Genomic DNA, 15,324 nt, shown 5'->3' with positions numbered 1-15,324 from the left:
AAATTCCATCCCCGGACTGCTGAAATTGGACAGGAGAGTTTTGCTGAATTTGTTGTGAAGATTCGTGTTTTGTGAAGTATATCACTGCTTTCAAGGGGCTCGGTTACCTGGAGCTCAGCTGTAGAGCCTGGAAGAACCTGCTGAAGGGCCACGGCACCAAAGATCACAGGTGGAAATGGTCCTCCGAATTTAGAAAGAATCTTATACCTTTTCTTTCTCCTTCCCAAGTTCACTAACTAAAACAACACCATTACCTGCCAGTATTTGGTCATTTAGAGGTTTATTCTGGGTTTAGAAAACTAATCATTCACCGAGAGAAAGAAATCCCCCCCCCCCCCCCCCCCCCCCATCCTGCGCCCCCAGCTGACTTTTGATTGGCCGTGAGGCTGATTAAGGAGCGACGACCCGCCCGGAATCCAGTAAACTCCAAATCGATTCGAGAACTTTTCTCCAGCGGAGGCGGGAGCTGCAGTTTTACGCGTTGCGCGCCGCTGATATATTAGGAGAGGTTTGTTCTCTAGGGAATAAAACCGAGCGGGCAGCCCCTGTGGAGGTGAGTGACCTTATGGGTCTTTTGCGACGGCTTGGAGAGGAACAGTCACCTAAATATGTGACAGGGCTGCACCGTGTAGCAGCCAACGCAGTGGGGGAGCCGAGATCCGACCACTGCGCAGATTAGTGCGCAATGTTTCAGACCAAATTAATATAAATCACCAGACTTTAAACTCCTGTCGCTGTGGTTAAATTCTGTAACCTAATCGATTTGGGGATTGTAATTCATCATTGATTGCAGAGTACAGTTGGTTTTCTTCACCGTGGCGCACCGCGCGTCAACGATCAACCAATTAGGCTCCAGCATGACGGTAGAGACGGTAATCTGAAATAAACCCTTTCCTAATGCGGCCAATTTACATTCAGTGACTATAAAAAGATGTTGGTGTCCCGGGTGAACCCTCAGAAGGAATAACTTTTAAAGTCAAAGTATCCATTTTCTAGAATAACTATCTACACTCGAACCTTAAGTGTTTTATTTATGGTCTTCTGATCTCGTTGGGGTTTATTTTTGGACTTTACTCACAACCTTTGGAACCGTGCAGATTTATTAAATCGTAATAAATGACTTCTGATTCGGCCGCCTCAGTTAAATCATGCGTGCACTCGCATTATATGTGCACCAGTGTCTAAATAAGATCAATTTAGATCATTTGTACATTAAAATACGCCAAAAGCCGCTGACAGCAGCGAGTTCCGTGAGAAATGTGCATGTGCACGATGCATGTCTGCCACACATGCGCGTCAATCCAACAGCATTATATCCCCTCTGCCCCTCCTTCCTGCCCTTTGACCCCTTTCCCTTAAGTGTGCCAATGTGGAAAGTTCCCAAACTGAAGTCAAGAGCAGCTTTATTTATTTCAAGTGTTGTGCTTATGTGCTCAGTTCTGTTCCACACTCTTTTTCTATCGCCCTAAAACTTTAAGGCTAAGAGACGTCGCAGATTCCCAGGCCCTTAAAACCAACACCAGCTTCTCTTTTAAGCATTATTATATTTTTGACACACATTTCCAAGTGTTTGGGTGCGTAAACGGGCCTCCATGCGGCCCTTTTTTCCCTTTTCTTTGCGTTTTGTGGCTTCACCTTCATGCTTATGTGAACTGCTACTCAAGATCTGTAGACGTGCTCCACCCAGCTTGCTTTGACAAGTGGCTGATGACGATGTTGGTGGAAGAACCTTGAAGCCGATTCTTCCCAAATTACATGGGGAACTTGGAAATTTACACATCGCAAAGTTAGCTGTGATTGTGAAGATGAAGGCAGCAACATTTTAGTTAATGTTTTACACCGATGTGACCAAAGTCAACCTCGGCCATGATTCTCCTGGATGGGCTCAAGCTATAGAAGCGTAACTGTTGAAGGTGTGATGAGCAGTATTGCTCGTGATTAAACACCTTTTGCTAAAGTCACCGGGCACAGGCCTGCTTCCGTGCACCCGGGGGAGGTATTTGTTTTTGCAGATGTACAGAGATCGCAATTATTCCTGATGGGTCGTCATTCGATCATTAGCCCATTGGATGGTGACCATCCTCAGCCTTACACCTTCATATCAACCAAGGAAAAACTCCCCCCAAGAAACCCTCAAAAACAACCTTTACATCTTTTCCAGAGAGAAAATGGCGGCCTTGCGTGGACTGGGGCGGTGCCCCCCCAGGAGCATCTCCGTCTCCAGTCTTCACACCAGCAGCAGCGTCTCCGCCAAACAGCATTACAAGATGCTCGTCCTCGGGGGAGGAAGTGGAGGAATCGCCATGAGCGCACGGATGAAGAGGATGATGGGAGCCGAGAACGTGGCCGTTGTGGAACCCAGCGAGGCAAGGAGCCGTGTGTGTCTGTGAGGCTGCAACACACACACACACACACACAAATCAACAGTTTGTCCAACTCTAATTCCAGATGCACTACTATCAGCCAATATGGACGCTGGTGGGTGCCGGTGCCAAAACGGCGGCTTCTTCGGGTCGTTCCACCGCCAGCGTCATGCCGTCCGGGGTGAAGTGGGTGAAATCTAAAGTTGAGGAAATAAACCCAGACACAAATACCGTCCGCACGGATGATGGGACTGAAGTACGTCTGCGATAGGGGACATTTACACAGAAACTGCTGGTAAATCAGTTGCTACGTGAAGCTGAATTTTTCACGTTTCAGATCTCCTACGAGTATCTGATCGTCGCTCTTGGCTTACAGCTCCATTATGAAAGGGTAAAGATGTTTTTCCCTCCACCTCTGCTCATGCTGCTCCTGCTAAACTCAGCTACATCTCAGGAAACTCTGTTCAAATGTAGATTAAGGGGCTTCCAGACGGGTTTGAGCATCCCAAGATTGGATCAAACTACTCCATCCAGACGGTGGAGAAGACGTGGAACGCCCTGCAGAACTTTAAAGGAGGCAATGCCGTGTTCAGCTTCCCAAACACGCCGGTGAAGTGCGCCGGAGCGCCACAGAAGATCATGTACTTGTCTGACTCCTATCTCAGAAAGGTACCTGAACCATCCCTGTGGGAACCTGGAGACCGCTCATCTTTCATGGGTTAAACAAGCGCCTGTATGTTTCTGTTCCAGACGGGGAAACGGTCAAAGGCCAAAATCATCTACAACACATCACTTCCTGTGTTGTTTGGCGTTAAGAAATATGCCGACTCACTGTGGGAGATTGTAAAACAGCGGGACCTGCAAGTGAACCTGAGACAAAATCTGATCGAAGTGCGGGCAGACAAGCAGGAGGCGGTCTTTGAGAACCTGGACAAACCAGGTGAAACCACAGTGATTGAGGTTACTAATTATTCGTAATTATTCCTTAATTCCTTATTCCTTAACAAGCTGCAAGATCCACACTGAAGCCACAAAACCTTCCATGAAAATCCGTCACTGCGTCTGCACAGAGCCAAACCAGCTTCGGTTCATCCTAACCATCAGCACGCCGTACGCTTTTTGTACTGACGGGTTTCGTGGCTTCAACGTGGATCCATAAAGACAATAATAATATCTTGACAATATTCACTCCACAAAACTATCAAAATCATCTTGCTTCACTCTTAAAGGTTAACCAGGATCGCCCAAATATTGTGTCATGAAAACAGAATCCCACGTATTTATTTTTTTTAGTACGAAATGCTTCACGTCACGCCACCGATGGGGCCCAGTCTGGCCATCAAAGGCGGCCCGCTGGCAGATGAGGTTGGCTGGTTGGATGTAGACAGAGACACCCTCCAACACAAGAGGTATCCCAACGTGTTTGGGATCGGCGACTGCACCAACCTGCCCACGGTCAGGACCGCCGCTGCTGTCGGTGAGTGGTTATTTATCCTGATGCTGCAGCAGTCCGGTGGTGAACATGTGTTAGTGGAGGCCCGGTAGAAAAATCACCTTAAATGTGACAGAAAACTAATCAAAACACTGCTGTGTGATTGTGTATAATGTGTACACAGGAAGATTCAGGCCTCATAAATCTGTCTGTGTTTGATTTTCCAGTTGAGGCAACTGGTGATAACCTGGTTTAATTTGTGCGTCCTTGCTACCAACACATCAAGCTTATGGTGTTTGTCCTGATGTTTTGCTGATTATAGTTGCAGATTAGGAGCAGAAACACGTGTCGGCAGTTACATTAAAATCATTTCATGCTGGTTTGAGGTCAAGAGGTCAACTTTGCACCACCTGTTTCTCTTTCTCAGCGGCTCAGTCTGCCATCCTGAACAGAACCATCAGCAAAACCCTGAAGAAGGAGAAGCCGGACAAGAAGGTGAGGGGCCAAAAGGCCCTAAATAGGCCTGCGCCTGCAGACGGGCGCCTGTAACTGCTCGTCTTCTTCTTCGCAGTACGACGGCTACACGTCGTGTCCGCTGGTCACCAGCTACAACACGGTCATCCTGGCGGAATTCGATTACAACCTGCAACCTCTGGAGACGTTTCCCATCAACCAGGCCAAAGAAAGACGGCTCATGTACCACATGAAGGCCGACCTGATGCCGCACCTCTACTGGCACGGACTCCTCAGGTGAGCTGCAGGGCAGCAGGTGTTGAAAGGAAGCAACGTGAGCTCAGCGTTCTCATTTATTTTCTCCTTCTGTAAACATCAGGGGCCTGTGGGGCGGACCGGGACCCTACAGAAAACTGCTGCATCTCGGGATGAAGTGAGGCCGTGTTGATGGTGAAATGATTTTACGAGAAAAAAAAAAAAACAATGTTGCACCATTTAGTTTACAAAACTCGAGTGTTCTTGTAGAACGTTCAACCATTAATGTGCAAATCATTGCAAATGCTGTTCATATAATTCCAGCTGAAAAGTCTTTCTGACTGTGTGTAAATGTGCTCATTAAAATGTGATCACTGCAGATTAAAAAAAACTGTATACACATTGTGTTGGTGAATAATAAATATCTTTACTGATACTGTAGTACAGGAGCTATACTAACATTTAAGCATGTAGAGCCGATCGTTTGTATATGCCGCATATATGTACTATATTGTCAATTTTTTTTATGTCAAATGATGTATTAAAGACATAAACAGCAGTCGACATTTTATTCTGATCGAAAAGCAACAACTGATGATGTAAAGCCAAGAAGAAAACCATCCTATTTTGATAAATGTTTGTTTTACAGGAAATTTAGAATGATCGTTTTCAAAGTTTTTTTTTCTAAAAAAAAAAAAAAGAGGATTTAAAAAAAGACGATAATCTTGTTCAAGGTTCATGTTAAACAACGATATTTAAACGATTGTCGCGCTATTTTTGTTGATTTTTGTTAAAGCGCGTGAAGCGACAGCAGCTCGCGGTCTCTGCCCAGCCTTTATGCGTTCGCGCGGGCGCGCGCGCACATTTTCCTGTCGTTTCCGCCGCGCGCCGCCACGTCGGTTTCCGTCCGCGTGTGCGTGTCGCATTCTCCTGCGCACCACTAACGTTATGTTTGGGATGAGGCGGGAAATGGCGCCCGCAGACACGGTTAACCAGTGACTGCCGACACGCAAACCCCGCTGGCAGCAGCAACCACGGACTGACCTCTAACGGAGGCCGCCACCTTCGCGGCGGTAGAAGCCGAAAGACCCGCGTCGTCTTTGGAAGCGCCCCGTCGACCGTCGGTAGGTGAGAATCGGCGTCGACATGTAAACAAAAAATATGTCTTCTGCTAATTAGCGGCTAAAGTTAGCTAGCGAAGGGGGCGTAGTCTGGAGACTGAAAATAGCCATTGAAGCGAACAAAATGACGCAAGAGCGTAGCTAACGCTAGCTTCCTGATGTTCGCTGAATTTCGGGACAGTTTGCCGAATTAACACGTGAAAATTCTCGGACGGGCGGGCGGTTTGCATCGCTGCAGTACATGTACATACGGTTGCAGCATCAATTTTGCTGTCGTTTGCGTTTTGTTAGCTCGAAATGCTAACCGCTAGCCACGGAATCCACATACAGCATCTGTGTAGAGGTTGCGGGGATACGCGTCGCCACCACGAACCGGCAGCGGCAAATTTGGATTGTGGCTGCCTTAAACCTGGCCGGGTGGGGGGAGAAATGTGGCTTTTAATGCTGATTCCAGCTGCCGCTTAATGCTAACCATAGCTGACGTTGTTGTCAGTCTATGCGCTGTTACATAACGATGTTCGGCATCGCTCTTACTTGATAGACAGTTTTCTACAGATGTTGTAACACCCCTGATCACGTTTTTATTCCATGCTAAAGCACGTTTCTACTGCTAAGTATGTAGATTCGGTTTCAGCATTGCCGCGACTGTCTGTCTAACCTATCCGCCCACTATGCTCACCGGTCCGGCTGGTCTAGATGTGGTTCTGAAAGCCCTCTGCACTGAATTACTTTGTCAATTGTGAAAAGCATCCGTTGGTTCCGTTTACACCGCACCCTTATTTCCACGACTACACCACGTCCTGACATCCAATGTTGTTACAAGAAGTGAAAACAGGAAGTGAAAAATAGTAAACAGGAGTTGGTGATGCTGAAACTGTTGCCACTGTCTGACATTTACGTGACCCTCATCGTATGAGGAGGAGTCCAGTTGCCTTCCTGAAATGGTTGACGGTGAAACCAGGTTTAACCTTATTGTTGCCCCCGTCTCCGGGCAGGTTTTTCTATGTGATGCTGGAGCATGATGAGGCTGAGAGTGCGTAAAGCTCCTCAGCAGCCAGTCTCAGGACGACGGAACCACCCATCCCAGGCCAAACGGAAACACTGTGAAGTGGAGCCATCCCCGGTCAGAGGTCCAGGCAAAATGCAGAAGAATGAAACAGGCCTGCTGTCCACCATCAAAAAAATCATCCGTGGAAATGCTGTCAAGGTGGGTGCTGGTGGTGAACGACTGAAAAGTGCCCCGACATCAGTGATTTATTCCTTCATATCTGTAATCGATCTTTGCGTCCTTCACCGTTTGCTTCTGCCCGTTGATTCAGGTGGAGCAGGACATCCCTACCAAGAGGAGTCGTATTGATTGCCAGCCTGAGAGTGATCTAATTACTTCTACACCACAGTCTAGAGGCCTTTCCAGCAAATCCGTCTCCAGAGGTTGCAGGAAGCATCCCGCTAAAGGTGCCGCTTCTTCTGAACAGACGACATCGGGACGTGTTCCTTGATTGCCGTTGCCTTGCAGCACATATGTTGTTGTTTCAGATTCAATGACCTGCAACAGTAAACCGCTAAAGCCAAACGGTAAACTTGAGACCGCCGTTGAGGCCGCCAACAGCCCGCCACGCACCACCCTGCTCGGGACCATCTTCTCTCCTGTCTACAACTTCTTCTCAGCAGCAACAAAAACTGGTAAAACAACTTCCCTGTGGCACAACTGTGCACGGCTACAAAGATTTAAAAAAAAACGAAACCCTTTGGAATCGTTTTCCTCTGAACGCTGCTGGGATTTCCCGTAGTTTCAGCCACTCCTGGCTCGGATTCTCCAGGCCAGGCCATGGAAGCGGAGGAGATCATGAAGCAGCTGGACATCGAGCAGGCTGAAGAAATGCCAAGCAGCACTCTCACGTCCACGGAGGCCATCACCTCGTGCCACATGGCCCCCGTCTTACCGCAGAGGCTTCAGATAAGCTCTGATTCAACCGTAGAAGAAGGAGAAATAGTCACTGAGACAGACATGCCACCATTGACAGGTCAGACCTCCCTGCAACTCGTGCTGTTAATGAGCTTTGCACGCGTCCTTTTAATGCCCCGGGTGTTATTTATACATAAATATATAGCAAACCTTTGCTCTGCCCTTCTTTAGTAAGGTTGTATCATCTAAAAACATTCAGCCACCTTCAGAAAACCTCATAGACATTTGAATTAGTTTAACTTTGCCATAAGCACAACATTATGAGCATTGATTAGATCTCTGGTTAACCGATTGACGACTGGATAAATTACGACCGGAGAGGCTCCCTTTGCTTCGTTCCTCTTAACATTTTCACACTTTCAGCTCCGGGTTGCATGCCAGACGGTGGTTACCCGCACATGCTACCTCCAGCTCCTGCAGAAACCTCGTATGAGGAGGACTGGGAAGTTTTTGATCCGTGAGTACAAACTGTTGACACGTTCGCCACTAGATGGCGACACCAATATCCTGTGTTCTCCTCCATCTCCATTATATTTAGTTATTTTCATGTGTTATGGAGGGTCGCCTGAAGGTCTTTTTGTCCCCTCTCCTTCCAGTTACTTCTTCATCAAGCACGTGCCTCCTCTGACAGAAGAGCAGTTAACACGCAAGCCGGCGCTACCTTTGAAAACGCGCAGCACTCCGGAGTTCTCCCTGGTCCTGGATCTGGTGAGCAGAAGGCGCTGCCTGGGATCAACCCACCTGTGGTGTTTTTGCACGCTCGCTGACGTCCTGCCTTCTGTTGTCAGGATGAAACTCTCGTCCACTGTAGTTTGAATGAACTCGAAGACGCGGCCTTGACCTTCCCTGTGCTCTTTCAAGATGTAATATACCAGGTCGGTCGCCTCACTTCCTGTCTGTGATTGAAGGCCTGGCGTCTCTTTGACAGCTGCTCTTCTCCCCCCGCTGCAGGTTTATGTCCGACTGAGGCCGTTTTTCCGCGAGTTCCTCGAGCGCATGTGTCAGAAGTATGAGGTGAGGGGGTTTTGGTTCTCCCTCCACGTGACCCTGGATGCACAGAAACGCGTCGGCCTTTAGCTGCTGTCTGTTGAACCTTTTCAGATCATTCTCTTCACGGCCTCTAAGAAAGTCTACGCTGACAAGCTGCTGAACATCCTGGATCCAAGGAAGCAGCTGGTCAGGTGAGTGACGGCCCACCCGAGTCCAGGACGTCAGGCTCCAGCCCCTGACGCTTCCCTCGCTGTGTCCCTCAGGCACAGGCTGTTCCGTGAGCACTGCGTGTGCGTCCAGGGGAACTACATCAAAGACCTGAACATCCTGGGTCGGGATCTCTCCAAGACCATCATCATCGACAACTCACCGCAAGCCTTCGCCTATCAGGTAAAACGCGGCCCACGGCCACGACGTGTCCGCGCGACCTTGGCTCGGCTCCACAGCGGCTTGTTTGTTTTCCAGCTCTCCAACGGGATCCCCATCGAGAGCTGGTTCATGGACAGGAACGACAACGAGCTGGAGAAGCTGGTTCCTTTCCTGGAGAGCCTGGTGGAGCTGGTAGGTGGTTGTGAGGTGCTGCCTGCTTCCTCTGTGGTCAGGGACTAAGTGGTGTGTGTTGCAGAACGAGGACGTCAGACCGCACATCCGTAAACGCTTCCGCCTGCACGACCTCCTCCCTCCGGACTGAAGGCGCCGGCGGAGGGACGGCGGCCCCGGCTGAAGCATTCATGGATTTCTTCGATTATGATGAATATACATTTTTACACAACGCAAAAAAAAAAAGAAAAAAAGAAAAAGTAACGCGACGCCCGAGTGGGGAGAGAGAGGAGGTGATTTTTGGACTTTGGGGGCGGGGTTTTGTCTTTTGAAGATGATTTCGAATTGACAAAAGTGAATGTCACAAACACGTGTTGGATTTTAAGGACCTCGGCGTCCAGTCGAACCTGTATAATCTTCGATCTCGCCTGTAAATACCTGTACATAGCACCTTTTTTTCTTAAAAGGTTTTTAATTTTTTCATCTGATTTAGTACGTTGTTTTTTTTTCTCCCCCCTTCTTTGCTTTTATAAAACGGAGCCGACGGTAAATTGTTAGTGTTTGAAGTTGTTGAGCAGCTCTTCTGTTGTTACTCCTGTGATGTTTTACTCTCCACTTGCAGTTGTCTTTAATAAGGTGCCGTTCAAAAAGGAAGAATCCGAAGTATCACTGGGAGGGGGACGTTCCTCAAGTCGCGCGTTAGATTCGAGTACAGACTGAACACGAGGCCACGGTGGCTGGACTCTCCCGTCTGGAGGCGCGTGCCTGGACGCTGACCTCCTCTCCGCCGAGGCGTGTTATTGCACTTTGGTATTTCAGCCCTTTGAAAGTAAAATGTGGTCACTTTTCTACACGAGTGTGTCGCCTCGGGTGGTCACCGGAGGCTCAAATGGAAGTGTAGCACCAGCAAATTAACCCTTTTGTTTTTCTGGAATCTTGTTTCCGGGCCTGTCTCGTATGTGGAATCTTTACGGATAAGGAATCACCTGTTATCGGCTAATGAACGACCACTCCTGTTGTATTCAGTGTTACTTGAAAAATAAATACATTTTTATAGGACCTGCAAAGTGTCTTATTGAAAACACACACAAAAAAACAACCCAAAACTCTGTGAGCCAATAAAACCAAATCACCAACTGATCATTTTACACCCACAATTTAAGAGATAAAACCTCTGAAATGAACGTTTTTCTAAATGATTCATTTTCAAAGTCGCCTCTTTTGACAACGTTGCAGTAAAAACATAAACGCGGATGATTAGTCGCATCCCGACTCCGGCGACAGCCACATCTGTCGCTCGCAGCTCATGAGGGCAACATCTGTACTCCCTCCAGATGTTCCGCATCTGGATTCCTCACGCCGCCGTTTGACGCGCACACCGGGGCCATGTCGTGGGCCTACCTGCAGAGGGAGCCCGTGCAGCGGGGGCAGCAGCAGCATCCCCCCCCCCCCCCCCTTCTCCTCCCCCCTCCCGTAAACTGGAGGAGCATCTTCTCCCCGTGACGTCATGACAGCGGCATCAGCTGTTAGCTCCGCTTTAAGCCCTTTTCGCCGCCGATCGCCGCCCGCATAAAGGAAATATATGAAATCCCCTCAACTCCCTGAAATGGCGACACCGGAGGTACAGCTGAACGAGACTCTGGCCCACCTGAAGACGGAGTCGGAGGCGCTGAAGTCCAAGCTGGAGGAGGAGAGGGCGAAGCTGCACGATGTCGAGCGTGAGTGCTGAAAATGGAGAGGCCTCCTGCAGCCCTGCGCACGGACAGCGAGCGCGCTCGGGCGGCCCAGAGCCTCCGTGCACACCCGTAGATTGGTGCCTCTCAACTGGAGGAGACTGGGACAGTTTTTCCGCTTTAAATGGCGTCTCGGCAATAAGCGCGTGCGTGTGCGTGTCAGGGCTGATCTGCTGCTAACTTTAGCCTCACATCTGACTAAATAGGGATAGAAATCACGCACTGAAGTCATATCTGCGATAGATCCCGCTCCTTTACAGCACCCTGGCGTTAAAGACGTGCACGCACGGTCTTTTTTCAGACATTTTGTAGCGGTCATTAACCTCCGTGAAGTGTTTTTGTCTCCCTAATGGGCAGATAGTTCTATAAATACTGATGCGCGCCCCCTCCCTGGGGCTTTATCCTTATTCTGCTGTTGTTTTTTTCCCTACAGGGGCCCTTTAAGGACAAGCTTTGTGATTCTTTCAGAATAATGATCACTTTAATAGTATAAAAAAAGAAAATTCAAGTTTCGGTACCTGTTATATATCTAACTGTATCTACAATAAATCAGAAAACACTCATGGATGCAGTCATCCAGGGAAATAACATAAACAGTAAATAAGTAAATATCGATCTTTGAAGACCGCGTCCATTTCAATACAAAATACTTAAATCCTAAATTGTAAAACTCCAGCAGAAATGTGACTCTTAAAAGGTAAACAAGATCCCACAACTGAATTGTTTGTTTATATTGATGTTACCAGGAGGCGGAACAGTTCCCATGATTTAATGTTAAAAGGTTGCTTTTAAAACGGAATCTTGAATTAATGAAATTTAACATAGCCACTCAATCGATGTGTCTTCACGAGTACTGAAATTCCCGTATAATTAAAATCTAAATTGCCTAATTAACTTCTGCTTTATATGGTTTAAGATGCTAAATTCATGTTTTTATACCACAATTTCCCATTTATTTGTACAGATGTCAACCTCCCCTGTTGTGTCACATTTGTACCACAGGGGGCGCCACACCCCCACATATGTTGCAGATTATCCTTAGCGCCTTTTCAAAGCTCATAAGATAAATATTCATATGATATGATAGAATATAGTTCATTTGCTCGGTGTGTCAATGGGAGGACTTGGCAGACTGATCAGGTGATGTTCAATTTTTTCTGTGTCCAGTGCATCAAGTGGCCGAGAAGGTGGAAGGCCTGGGCCAGTTTGTCATGAAGACACGGAGGACTCTGAAGGGACACGGCAACAAGGTGCTGTGTATGGACTGGTGCAAGGACAAGAGGAGGATCGTCAGCTCCTCTCAGGTCATACACACTTTGATTACTTCAATGTTTTGATTTGAACTTGACCGAAAAAGACATTTCTGACTGGTGTGTGTGTCCGTTCATGTCTGATCACTGGGTGCAGGATGGAAAAGTGATAGTTTGGGATGCTTTCACCACCAACAAGGTGAGTTGTAGAGATCTTATTATTGAGAAAATGTATTCATTTATTTTGGCTACATGGGGATGAAACTGCTACTGGGGTTGAAAATAATGTAAAATGCTAATGTCTGACCGTGCTTTTTTAATTAACACTGCATAAAGACAAAGATTTCAGGGGCTTATTCATCGTTTTCCTTTGATGTTCATAGGAACACGCTGTAACAATGCCGTGTACCTGGGTGATGGCCTGTGCCTACGCTCCATCTGGCTGTGCTGTAGCTTGTGGGTGAGTGTTTTATGCTGTTTGTACACCTTAATGTTCTTTATAAACTGTCTTTCTTACCTTTCTTCCTGTCTTTCTCTCAGGGGCCTGGATAATAAATGCTCCGTGTATCCTCTGTCGCTGGATAAGAACGAGAACCTGGCTGCCAAGAAGAAGTCCGTGGCCATGCACACAAACTACCTGTCTGCTTGTAGCTTCACCAACTCAGACATGCAGGTAACAACCCTCCCCTTTTATTGAATAGTTCCCCTGCCCTGCCCGTCTCAGGAAACATCCTCCTACTGAACACCAACAGCAGCCAGCGTGGTTCTGCTTTGATGTACTGATCATGTGATCAGGAAGGAGCGTCCCTTTATAAAAACGGCTTTATTCTTCCTCCTCGCTGCGCTTGCTTCGAAGATCCTGACGTCCAGCGGGGACGGGACCTGTGCACTGTGGGACGTGGAGAGTGGGCAGCTGCTGCAGAGCTTCCACGGGCACGCGGCCGACGTGCTCTGTCTGGATCTGGCTCCATCCGAAACTGGAAACACCTTTGTGTCAGGGGTGAGAAAGCGTCCCCCTCCTTCCTCTTTCCAGCTCCCGCTGCAGCCGCATTTAAACTGTTGTTTTTTTCTCCTGTTGCAGGGCTGCGATAAGAAGGCCAACGTGTGGGACATGCGTTCAGGACAGTGCATTCAGTCCTTCGAAACGCACGAATCAGACATAAATAGCGTGCGGTGAGTACCAGCGAATGCTAAATTACATATGCACGGGCGTCGAGGTGTTTAATCCCCATAAAGGAAGACATTTTTCTCTTTGTTTGAACAGTTACTATCCCAGCGGAGATGCATTTGCCTCTGGCTCAGACGACGCTACTGTAAGTTACCAGAACTGCAGGTTTAAGTCATAGTGCACCAGAACCCAAGCTGAAGATTCTGCTTGTTACAGTGCCGCCTGTACGACCTGAGGGCAGACAGAGAGGTGGCAATTTACTCCAAAGAGAGCATCATATTCGGGGTTTCCAGTGTTGATTTCTCTCTCAGTGGTAAGAAATGTTTCCTGTTATTCTCTGTATAAAAAAAAAGGCAACCCGTTACTGGTGTTAACCATTTAATTATAGAGTCAGTGAGCCAAAAGGGGCTAATTTCTTTCAATCTCTCAGGGCGGCTACTGTTCGGCGGCTACAATGACTACACCATAAACGTTTGGGATGTTCTAAAAGGAACGCGGGTCTCTATTCTGTTTGGACACGAGAACCGCGTCAGCACGTTGCGCGTTTCGCCTGATGGGACGGCCTTCTGTACGGGTTCATGGGACCACACCCTTCGGGTAAGAGGCGTCACCATTTTTATCTAACAAGTTCATTTGAATTGTTGTGATAGAATAATGTAATTTCTGCTGTTTGTTGTGTTTTTTTTTCCTAGATCTGGGCTTAGGGATGAAGCTGCATGTAGGATTTTATGGTTGTAGGACACGCAGAGTACACACTGTTGTTGCTAGAGTACAATCACAGCGATAGACACTAAGCTTGGTTGTACATATCCATATGACAATATCTATAAGACTGTATTCTCCTGTCCCGTGGCCAGGGTTCATTTACATATATCCAAGCTTAATTTAGGAAAATCTCATCGTATATGGCAAAATAACTGGAAGAGAAACACAGTACTTATCTTCACAACTTAAGATGTAAAATGTATATTTCAGAAAAATACGATAGTGACTAGCACCAGTATAGGGTAGAAATGACTTGATGTATCGTATGTGGCCATATCAAAAGATGATCTTATTTAGTTCATTTATTTATTTTGCACAGATAAATACGAAGGCATTGCAACTGGTTAGAAATATGAGAATTAGCAAGTGTTGTTGAGATGTGACCTCTGGCTCTCTCTAAGGGAGGGGTGCTGGGATGTTTGAGTTAATGCAGATTCATTTGTTGACCTGTGAAAAGTGATTATTTGTCTTTAGAAAAATAAAAAAGATTCCCCGCACATGAAGGTGTCAGCATAAACAGAGCAAACCTTGTTCAAACTGAAAGTCCACGTCTGAGGGGACATTTGTGTTTCTAATTCCCCTCTTTGCACAATAAATTCTTGCTCCTGTCATTTACACTTCCTGCCAATCCTATTCTACAATAAAAGCACATTTATAGAATATATTGAAAATTTGCATCACTGAGTTTCCATCCACACTGATTTCAAAAGAACAAAAACACCGTTTGCCTCCAGCTGTGGAGGCCTTCTCCTGCTCTATGTGCACATCCAGACACTGTGAACCTGTGCTCCCCCCACTAGATATATTATAACTAATTTATAGAACCATTGTTAAATCTTAGAATGTATACCTTTTCCTTCACTTGTCCGATGGCTGTACTTTCATATTTATTGTCTTTTTTTTGTAGCTCTGTACAGTTAAATGAGCAACTGTTTATCAAAACTACAAAATAAATTGAGTTTGGAATATCACCATTAGCTTTTGCTCCTTTTTATTGTCTATGCAGTAATACATGAACACAGTCTCCCACATTGTTCTTCTTTGCTTAAGCTTTGCTGCCTATTAGTCCCTCACTTGGTGCCACACACACACACACACACACACACACACACACACACACACACACACACACACACACACAAAGAAGGTAGCTCAAGTGGATTTGTGTGTGCTGATTTTATAACGCAACAATGGAAACCTTAGTCAAGTTCAAAGGGTGAACGTTCCACCCATACTTTAACCTACAAATGATTAATAAGTGTTAAGTCAGTGTGCAACCTACATATCT

At 46.9% G+C, this 15,324-nt stretch overlaps 3 protein-coding genes across 4 annotated transcripts; all 3 read left to right on the top strand.

Annotated features, from left to right (window-relative positions):
• Window positions 1-412: 412 nt before the first annotated feature.
• On the top strand, window positions 413-4,936 carry LOC101067390 (sulfide:quinone oxidoreductase, mitochondrial-like). The gene is made up of 10 exons (XM_003967715.3): window positions 413-553; window positions 2,162-2,366; window positions 2,449-2,619; window positions 2,701-2,754; window positions 2,838-3,032; window positions 3,114-3,323; window positions 3,657-3,840; window positions 4,223-4,290; window positions 4,367-4,545; window positions 4,628-4,936. The coding sequence occupies exons 2-10, from the start codon at window positions 2,169-2,171 to the stop codon at window positions 4,683-4,685; spliced, it is 1,317 nt and encodes a 438-aa protein (XP_003967764.2). The 5' UTR covers window positions 413-553; window positions 2,162-2,168; the 3' UTR covers window positions 4,686-4,936.
• A 452-nt stretch (window positions 4,937-5,388) lies between these two features.
• ctdspl2a (CTD (carboxy-terminal domain, RNA polymerase II, polypeptide A) small phosphatase like 2a) lies at window positions 5,389-10,179 on the top strand. Of its 2 annotated transcripts, none has more exons than XM_011607652.2 (13): window positions 5,389-5,631; window positions 6,620-6,831; window positions 6,944-7,079; window positions 7,161-7,307; window positions 7,415-7,648; window positions 7,954-8,047; window positions 8,187-8,298; window positions 8,379-8,465; window positions 8,542-8,604; window positions 8,692-8,771; window positions 8,844-8,970; window positions 9,046-9,141; window positions 9,206-10,179. In XM_011607652.2, exons 2-13 carry the CDS (start codon window positions 6,643-6,645, stop codon window positions 9,269-9,271), a joined length of 1,431 nt encoding a protein of 476 aa, XP_011605954.1. In that variant the 5' UTR covers window positions 5,389-5,631; window positions 6,620-6,642; the 3' UTR covers window positions 9,272-10,179. The 2 variants fall into 2 exon arrangements, with proteins under 2 accessions (XP_011605954.1, XP_011605953.1); XM_011607651.2 differs by having other exon boundaries at window positions 5,390-5,627.
• Window positions 10,180-10,606: 427 nt separating this feature from the next.
• gnb5a (guanine nucleotide binding protein (G protein), beta 5a) lies at window positions 10,607-15,007 on the top strand. Its single transcript, XM_003967746.3, has 11 exons — window positions 10,607-10,838; window positions 12,021-12,157; window positions 12,261-12,302; window positions 12,487-12,563; window positions 12,644-12,776; window positions 12,960-13,103; window positions 13,185-13,276; window positions 13,368-13,416; window positions 13,488-13,584; window positions 13,702-13,868; window positions 13,964-15,007. The coding sequence occupies exons 1-11, from the start codon at window positions 10,703-10,705 to the stop codon at window positions 13,973-13,975; spliced, it is 1,086 nt and encodes a 361-aa protein (XP_003967795.2). The 5' UTR covers window positions 10,607-10,702; the 3' UTR covers window positions 13,976-15,007.
• The last annotated feature ends 317 nt before the right edge of the window (window positions 15,008-15,324 follow it).

This window comes from Takifugu rubripes, chromosome 9 (genome assembly GCF_901000725.2).
Source record: "Takifugu rubripes chromosome 9, fTakRub1.2, whole genome shotgun sequence".
NCBI classification, from domain to species: Eukaryota; Metazoa; Chordata; class Actinopteri; order Tetraodontiformes; family Tetraodontidae; genus Takifugu; species Takifugu rubripes.
Note: the sequence above shows the minus strand (reverse complement) of the source record. Positions and strands in the feature narration are given on the sequence as shown.